General features: G+C 39.2%; 2 protein-coding genes across 2 annotated transcripts; both read left to right on the top strand.

Annotated features, from left to right (window-relative positions):
- The first annotated feature begins 1,133 nt into the window (after window positions 1–1,133).
- On the top strand, window positions 1,134–4,936 carry agxtb (alanine--glyoxylate and serine--pyruvate aminotransferase b). Its single transcript, XM_039815119.1, has 11 exons — window positions 1,134–1,474; window positions 1,947–2,139; window positions 2,276–2,340; window positions 2,509–2,609; window positions 2,708–2,778; window positions 2,861–2,945; window positions 3,061–3,159; window positions 3,357–3,426; window positions 3,762–3,857; window positions 4,081–4,209; window positions 4,574–4,936. The coding sequence occupies exons 1-11, from the start codon at window positions 1,202–1,204 to the stop codon at window positions 4,679–4,681; spliced, it is 1,290 nt and encodes a 429-aa protein (XP_039671053.1). The 5' UTR covers window positions 1,134–1,201; the 3' UTR covers window positions 4,682–4,936.
- Window positions 4,937–5,054: 118 nt separating this feature from the next.
- thap4 (THAP domain containing 4) lies at window positions 5,055–8,914 on the top strand. Its single transcript, XM_039815120.1, has 5 exons — window positions 5,055–5,202; window positions 6,238–6,391; window positions 6,627–6,736; window positions 7,264–7,367; window positions 7,568–8,914. The coding sequence occupies exons 1-5, from the start codon at window positions 5,178–5,180 to the stop codon at window positions 7,682–7,684; spliced, it is 510 nt and encodes a 169-aa protein (XP_039671054.1). The 5' UTR covers window positions 5,055–5,177; the 3' UTR covers window positions 7,685–8,914.
- Window positions 8,915–8,994: the final 80 nt, after the last annotated feature.

The raw sequence follows: 8,994 nt of genomic DNA, 5'->3' as shown, positions 1-8,994 counted from the left end.
GGGCACTTTCTGTTGATCCTGATAGCTGTGACACAACAGTTAGAGTTACAGAGTGCATATTCCACACAAATCCTACCAAAGTCTGAGAGACAAATGTGTTTTTTACCCCACACTTTTACACAGATCAAATCTAACCTGACCTCTCTCAGCTGGATCTCAGACACAATTTGCATTTCTAAACAACTGAAGTTTAATACATTTCTATTCTACCTAACTATCCTGTGTGGGTAAAAACTTTTGAGCCCATTGTGTGACATTTCATTTTGTAGAATGGAGACAAGAAAAACATCTGAAACAAGAAAGCACAACAAACAGAACAAAGTCTGAAATTACCATAAATGCTTACTTTACACTTTGCATGTATGATGCTTATGCACACTAGACAATGAGATTGAGGCATTTTCTGTGGTGTTTGTAGTGTGTGTATTGGTGGTTGGGTGTGTGTGTGTGTGTGTGTGTGTGTGTGTGTGTGTGTGTGTGTGTGTGTGTGTGTGTGTGTGTGTGTGTCTGCCCCCCCTTCAGCCTCTGAGAGAGCAGATTGGCTCTCTGAGAGGAGACTCCTCTTTACAAACGCAATGCTGCTGTAACTGAATGCTGAAACAAAATCAACAAACCACCTGCAAACTGACATGAACCGGTTCTAAGCTGCCAAGTGGACATCCTCCCTTTTCCACAAGTGTCAGGTTCTATGGATCTAGACCAGGAATGAGACACAAAAAATAGTTCTGGTGGATCCAAAATGTAACAAAATAACACATGCATTGATGAGTCTTTGTGTTGGCGAGAATTTTATTAAACTCAAACACTGACACTTGAAGCGTGGACACTGATGATAAAATTATTTCATATCATATTATATATTTCTTATATTGCATAAGTCTCCTCCAAACAGGGGAAAGGCTTTGACATCCACCTGTTCAGAAGCTATTTGAGTATTTTCTAATTTTGAAAGTTTCAAACGTTTAAAACCTTGAAATGCAAAATATTTGCATAAGTTAACCATAAATCTGCAATATATAACACTTTTTTTTGTTTTGCCAACTCTAAAGGTCACAAGGGGAGGCACACCGCCCCTGGCCAAAAGGTCAAAGACCTGTTTGTTTTATATCTTCACCTAAAACTCAGTCAGAATCAGTCTCTCTGTCTGTCAGTGGTGATAACACTCGGTGCACGCTTCTCGGGAACAAGAACACCAGCTGTGATGCAGCGGGCTTTGTTTAGCCGGAGCGCGCTGCTCGCCCAGCCGGTAGCAGCGGCCGTCGACAGTCTTCTGGCCGCGAGGAGCGCGCCTCTGCTGCAGCGCCTGGACCGCTCCATTTCCTCCGCCACCATCCCGCCGCCAGCATGCATTCTCCGGCCGCTGGAAGCTCCACTGCGTTACCTGTTTGGACCTGGACCCTCAAACGTTCCTCCACGTATTTTAGCCGCACAGGGCAGGCCGATAATTGGTCACATGCATCCAGAAATGTTTGAGGTAAACGCTTTGTTTTAAACTCAAATAGACTGATATTAGCCTATATATTCAATTATAATTACTTGGAAATAAGCATGTTTACAAAAATACAAAACTTTAGTACAATTTGGAGGCGCAGGTGCATTTTGTCTTTTGGCTAATCTCAGTCTAGTAAGTATAGAATAGTATTGTTAACTTTGTGGTATAATTCATTTTGGTAGAGTAAAATTGTTTGAATATTGTTTTTCCACCACTGAGGTGTGGGTTTTATTGGACTAAATTCAACTTAAACATTTGTGATACACCAATTATCCATGTTAACTCAATACAAGTTCAACTTTGTTTTAGATTTAATCATAAACAGACCAATCTAAAAATATTTGCATTTGTATCAATAGTTTGTGCGTAATTACGCATAGGCCACGTCTATATGGTAACGATAGCTGACAAACTAGGCTATAAAGTGGTTTGACGTTTTTATTGTATTTCTCAGATCATGAATGACATCAAGAGAGGGATCCAGTACATCTTTCAGACAGATAACAACATGACTATAGCTATGAGCGGCTCCGGGCACGCGGCCATGGAGTGCGCGGTGTTCAATACGGTGGAGCCCGGAGAGAGCGTGCTCGTTGCCATTAACGGAATCTGGGGAGAGCGCGTTGCAGAAATTGCAGAAAGAATGGGTACGTCTTTACGCACGGTTTTACGCACGCATCCAACGAAGATAAACAACTACATTTACACGGATTGTGTATTATATTATCATGCCATTAATCTATATGTCTGTCTGTCTGTCTCAAATGGTTTTTTTTTCTTTAGGTGCCAATGTACATAGAATGGTAAAAACACCTGGGGGATATTTCAGCAATAAGGAAATTGAACAGGTAGGCAGTTCATACCTCACTAAAGCTACAACAAACAAAAATAAAAATATTGTCAGTCCAAATGTCTGAACTATTATGTTGAATACATGACTGAGAAATATAAATCATCTATACAGTCAGTAACAAGAACACATATCTGATTAAACTCCATTGTATGTCTTTCTGTAGGCTGTAGAAAAACACAAGCCTGTCCTGTTTTTCCTCACACATGGAGAGTCTTCCGCTGGCCTCTGTCATCCAGTAGACGGCATTGGAGACATCTGCAGAAAGTGAGCCTCCTAAAGTATCTGCCTAAAGCACTTCGTACAAAACGGTTTCATACAATTACCAAATACAATGTCATCTTCCTCACTGTTGTCTCCCACAGACATAACTGCCTCTTCCTTGTTGACACAGTCGCATCTCTTGGTGCAGCACCAATTTTTATGGACAAGCAAAGTAAGACGATTAATGAATAACGATGGCTACCTGCTACCATGTGCTTGCGTGTGGTATAATCTGCCTCTCATTGTGCTCCCAGATATTGACATCCTGTACACTGGCTCTCAGAAGGCTCTGAATGCACCTCCTGGCACAGCACCTATCTCCTTTAATGACAGAGCATGGTGAGTAGGGACTTTCTGCATGCATGTTTCCATATACAAGTAAATTGTCACAACTGCATACAAAAATCAGACCAAGCAATCATCTCTTTGTCTATCTATTGTCTACCCCTCACAGCCACAAGATGTTTAACAGGAAAACAAAACCTGTATCCTACCTCTTTGATATGACTCATTTGTCCAACTACTGGGGTTGTGATGGCCAACCAGCCAGAGTGTAAGTCCATTACAGCCAACTGATTTCATCCTCTCTCTTCATACCACCTTAAGCTTGCTTAAACTCTGTTAGAACTAGACTAAAAAACATTAGATGTTTAAATTATTGGCTATTATTATTATTCAAGCTTTGGAAAAGAAAGAATTTTATGGGTGTCACTGTGCTGGATATTTAATCATGTTTGCTCTGGGTTTTAGATACCACCACACTGGTCCAGTGTCTGGATTCTTTGCCCTGAGAGAGAGTCTGGCAGTTATTGCTGAGAAGGTCGGGGATAATTTCACAACTTGTTGTAGATACTTTACTGAAAGACATTTACAACTTCTAGAGTAACAATTCAATTATTTACATTTGTCAAAACCTTCTTAATACAACTGGTACATAATGTGGGCCGTGCTGGGGGCACACTCTTGATTTTGTTTTGGCTACAATTATGCCAATCACTTTTATTGGCAGCAATATGGCAACGTCTTTGTTCAAAACACCATCGAATTGCGAGGAAGTGTTGAAAATGAAACATAGCTCTCTGAGTTTGCCTCTATAATAGTGTAGTAGTTTTTCACGTACCTCACGTACCTCCATCGATCTTTGTCTCCCTCTAGGGGCTGGAGGAGTCCTGGAAAAAACACAAGGAGGTGGCAGCCTACCTATACAGAGGACTGGAGGACTTGGGCCTCAAGCTCTTCATCCCTGAACGGGTGAGACAGACATAAAACAAAACAACATGCTTGGTGTTTTGTGCACAAAGACAAAAAAAGAGATTATCTACAAGAGACACAACACAATGGATAAACACTACAAGAATATATATATATTATAGTATGTAGCCCTGTATGTCATATCTGTTATATACAGGACTGTTTGTGTTGCACTACAACTGACCAGAGTTATTGTGTTGCCCTGTTGTGACATGTCCTGCAGGACTTGAGGCTCCCCTCCGTCACCACCATTGCCATTCCGGACGGCTACAACTGGAGGGAGTTGCTGTCCTATATCATGAAACACCATCAGATGGAGATGACTGGAGGCCTAGGCCCTTCCATCGGCATGGTGGGTTGCTGCTGGTATTACAACCAAGTACAGTGGAGAAATATATGCCTTTAACATTTTGGTCATCAGCTATTATAGATGTGACCATCAGTCTCAGCATTTTAGCAGCAGAAGGTAATGTTTTCAAAAGAGAATTATTTCCCCTAAAATAAACCTTAACAAATAGAGCTAGTCCTGGATTGAATAATATGTTTCTATAAGAAATAATAGCCAACTTCATTCCCACTATAACAATTTACATAAATGAACTAATTCAATCAGATATCCAATTTCAACCGTTATAGCAAGAGAAACATCATCACTTTGATAGTTACAGCTTTCTAAATCATGCTGCTAAGTCACTGTCTACCTCTCTTTTCACCAGGTGATGAGGATCGGATTGATGGGATACAACTGCGAGAAGATTAATGCAGACATGGCACTACATGCCCTGGCAGATGCTCTCAAGAACTGCAAAAAGAGCAAGGCTTAAGACGCCTGATTCCCTGCCCACCCACCCTGTACTTATTCATTAGGAAATAAAAAGTAAACACTCAGTGATCCCAACATGCGGACCCCTGGAACAGTACATAAAGTTCAGGAATCTTTCTGTGATTTTATAAAACCTATAACGCCATGTGCCTTTCTTGTATAAGTAGGACAGTTTTGAAATACAGGAGCAGATATTGTTATATGGTCTATATGGTGCACTGAAAGATGTCAATAAAGTGTGCTTTAATTTATCAAACACTTCTTCTGCCTCAATGTGTGATAACAGTAAAGGATTTCAGAAATAGCTCCAAAAGTATATACGTTTGCTTGAAGGTCCGAACTACATTACCCAAGATTCCCTACTGTGAGTGGCCGTATAATAAGTCACAGTAGCTCAACACTGTCGCAGTGTACTATTCATTTAACGTTAGTGACATTTAATCTTTTACTTCTGCCTGATTTTTCGCATTTTCTCCCACTTGACTGCAGTTTTGTTAATGGCGTGTCCTGACAATCACACAGGTATGATGTTGGTTACTTTTTATATAAAAAACAAATATTGAATCAATGTCAACTGTACTAGCTACAATGTCGCAGTGACCACAGGCTCAATTAAAACGCATTTAGTAGCTTTTAGCTAATTAATTTACTGAAGTAAAATGGGTCATTTTAACTTATAAACTCAAGCTTACCGTTGACTGTTCGGGAGTTTAATTTAACCTAATGTTATCTTTGAAAACGATAGCAACGTTAGCTAACTTTAGCTTCCATGATAGGAAACAAATTGCAACCACCACCGGGACAAAGTTGAGCTATTCGTAATTAGTGACTTTTCAATATCAAAATGAGTGTTCATTTGTGTAATCGTCTTATTGATACTTAACGTTGCTGTGATAACTGCGTCTTGTTTGCAAAGTGAGTGCGATATAAAACAGTCACCTTCCTCTGTATATATCTAGCTATGTATTTAGCAGAGCCGTCTTCTTCTGCCTTATTTCGACCAAACCGTAGCACTACTGCCACCTACTGTTAAAAGTAGAGATAAGCAATCATAGTGCATTTTGAATTTCCACCTGCCTCGATCCACCATTTCCTTACCTCCCTGCTGCATGAATATATAATATAATACATAATAAAGATGTTTTTGGATGTGAGTGTGTACACTTGGTAGCTACATGCATGCATGTATGTATGTATGTACAGAATATGTATGTATGTATGCATGCATGCATGCATGCATGCATACATACATACATACATACATACATACATATTCTGTAAATACATACATACATACACTGTACATACATACATACATACCCGTGAGATTTACAGTTACACTTTAGTCAGAATACAATAAGATACGTTTTACTCTGAATTATATAAAATGATCTATTCTTTTATAGTACAAGTTCAAACTCTGTGTTAATAATATCAATGTATTCAATATATTTCTTGGTGTTGGATCAAATCTGTGGTATCACCCATCACAACCTCATATGGAATTTTTCATGATAATGCATTAAAAACTGTTTGTGTGTGTATTTTTGCCATCAGTGGAGTTGAACCCAGCCCTCCTCCCTCTAGACTGGCTTCTGGGTAGCTGGGAGTCAGATGAACCTGGAGAGGGATGTTTTACCTCCATAAAACCTTTCCGCTACATAGAGACACTGAACTTCAGCCATGTGGGACAACCAGTCATCAACTTCACGTAGGTTACTCTGTGAGCAATCAGACTTTAAAGATTAAGACCAAGGTTGGAAAAACTGTTTCCATGCTCTCTGTGGTTGAAAGTTTCAAGCCTGTTTTCACATGTGACCTACACCCAGCATCACTGATGGGTAAAATACCAAACCAAACAATCTACCAGCAGGAAATTTGCATCATGTGGAAAGACTTCATCTTCAGTCTTCTGCTGATTCCTCGCTCTTTACTGTGTTTTACAGGTTCAATGCCTTCCATGCAGAGACCAAGAAGCCCCTGCACAGGGAGTGTGGCTTCATTCGAATGCAGCCGGGGGCCCTCAGAGTAGCGTTCATCATCGCACAGAACTCAGGTAGTTCCATTCATGTCGCTGGAGGTCCTCGTTTTTGAAAACCAGGCTCCTGCTTGTATTTCTGGAATGTGTTATAAATTTGAAAGGATCTTCTAGATGTACAGAGGCTGGATATGTAAAGGATTGTCGGACGCTTAACACGAATATACAAAATGTATCTCCCAACCTATTTTTTTGCATTCATTAAATTAGATGTGACTCAGGGCCATTGTGAAAGCATATTCCAGGCATGATGCAAAAACATGAATACTTGGCAATTACACTCCAAGTTTGTTTTACTTTTTGCTGTCTTTTGTTTTGCATTTAAAGGTAATAAATGATTCTCAAACTATTAACACGGTTTTAAAACACTTTCCAATGTAACATTTAGCTCATTGCTTTGATAAAATATAGGTCATTTTTTGTAACCAGTGTAAAATTAAATTGCGTATATATAATGAGTTTTTTAATGGTTAAGTTACTGTCTTGTCTACACTTCACACACACACTTCACACATGTTTTGAGTCCAGTGTGTGTTTGTGTGCAGGTCTGGTGGAGATTGAGGAGGGAGAGCTGACAGCGCAGCGGCTGAACCTGCAGAGCCAGGCTCTGGCCAGAGTCTCTTTCGCCAGGGAGCCGCATGTACAGAAGGTAAAACTGGTTCTCTGATCATGCACTCATTGTTAATATTAATGGCTTAATTTAGTTGCTAAAATCAAATCTATGTAACATTACTGCCCACACAGTCCACAAAGCTGCACCGGAACATTTCTCCGGAACTTATTTTAGTCAATAAAATATTTTTGCTCCTTTTGTGTACATGAACTCGCCTGCTCTCTTTCATCTTTCAGATTTCTAGAGTGATTCAGCTCCGACCAGATGGGAGGCTGGAGCAGACAGTTTCCATGGCAACAGACAACCAGCCACTGATGCAGCATTTGCACATCACCTACCGTCGGTCGTCTTGACACAACGGGCTGCGAGGCTTCTTTTACATAGAAATACTTTGGTCAGGAAAGATAAATATTGCTTAAAAAAAGGGGCTTAACCACTAATCATCTTTTAGTTAGATAATCATATAAACCGTTTGAGTTATGGTGTACTATTTATACATTACATACAGTAATAACTAGGCGTTGTTTATGCACTACAGTGAGACAGAAATAGTTAATGTTACTGTTAAATAAAAAAATTAAAATTAAAAGGGTACTGTGGAGTTTTCTTGTAAACAAACAAAAGTTATGTTTACATTAAGCAAAGTCTCACTTTGCCAGACCTTCCTCCACACAGCAATCTGGGATGGGAGAAAAACATGCTCTGGTTTTTCTTTTCTTTTTTCTTCTTTTTATAAATTGATGTGGGTCATCATGATTAGGTACCAGGAAGTAGATTAAATAAGGGAGAAACAATGGAAAAAAAATAAAAATAAATTCAGAATTTCAGAGTTTCATCAGAATTTCATCTCTACTTTTACATACTACGCTTCCCTCAATACTTATTATTCATTATACCGACCCACACCTACCAACCCCCCCAAAAAAAAAAAACCATAGTCCTCATAAATCGACCAGAGTTAAGAATGCCAACACAAAGGAAGCAAAAGGTGATGGACATCCGCCCCAAAATTAGGAATATCTGGCGGCACTTGAACAATCCCGGAAATTAAACGTCTTCGATATAGACTACATTAACAGTTAGTCTTGAGGTTTAACAAAGTGCATTTTCTTCCTCATAGAACAAAGTATTTGAAATCCTGTATCGTTTCATTTTGTTTCAACATTTTCATCAATGTTTAAACGGTCTTCTTCTTCCCTGCCTTTGCTGCATATTGCTGCAATTTCCACGAATTCCCACCAGCTGTATCGGTGGAATAGAGTGAAACCACCACTAGAGGTCCAAAACTCCACAGGAAACCTTTTTAATCTAAAAAAGATTTTGTATTGCACTAAATGGCCTTGGTTAAGTATGGGTGCTTGTGCTATCTTAATATTTATTGTCCAGATATTTAATCTTGGCTTATTAAGCACTGACAAATTGTTAATTACAGTGTCCTCTTATCTTCAACTTTCATTGCATTAGAAGATTGAAAGCTGAAGTGACTGCTGTTGTTCTGGAGTCAACGGTCTGTTTATTGGCATACATGTAGATGTTCCTTTACGGGCTGCATTAAAAGAAATTAAAGGTATTTCACCTATGTCTTTACTTTGTCTTCATTTATTTTAATACATTAATGTTTTTAAGCTTCTTGTTCTGTCCTTGGATTTAATGTTTGAGTGTT

This window comes from Perca fluviatilis, chromosome 11, assembly GCF_010015445.1.
Source record: "Perca fluviatilis chromosome 11, GENO_Pfluv_1.0, whole genome shotgun sequence".
Taxonomy (NCBI): Eukaryota; Metazoa; Chordata; class Actinopteri; order Perciformes; family Percidae; genus Perca; species Perca fluviatilis.
Note: the sequence above shows the minus strand (reverse complement) of the source record. Positions and strands in the feature narration are given on the sequence as shown.

Bases quoted from the DNA above. Each gene is read 5' to 3' on its own strand.
- thap4 (XM_039815120.1), top strand. From the start codon at position 5,178: ATGGCGTGTCCTGACAATCACACAG. The intron at 6,737-7,263 runs GTAGTTCCATTC...GTTTGTGTGCAG, and splicing joins CATCATCGCACAGAACTCAG to GTCTGGTGGAGATTGAGGAG. The intron at 7,368-7,567 runs GTAAAACTGGTT...TTCATCTTTCAG, and splicing joins GGGAGCCGCATGTACAGAAG to ATTTCTAGAGTGATTCAGCT.
- agxtb (XM_039815119.1), top strand. From the start codon at position 1,202: ATGCAGCGGGCTTTGTTTAGCCGGAGCGCGCTGCTCGCCCAGCCGGTA. The intron at 2,341-2,508 runs GTAGGCAGTTCA...GTCTTTCTGTAG, and splicing joins GCAATAAGGAAATTGAACAG to GCTGTAGAAAAACACAAGCC. The intron at 3,858-4,080 runs GTGAGACAGACA...CATGTCCTGCAG, and splicing joins AGCTCTTCATCCCTGAACGG to GACTTGAGGCTCCCCTCCGT.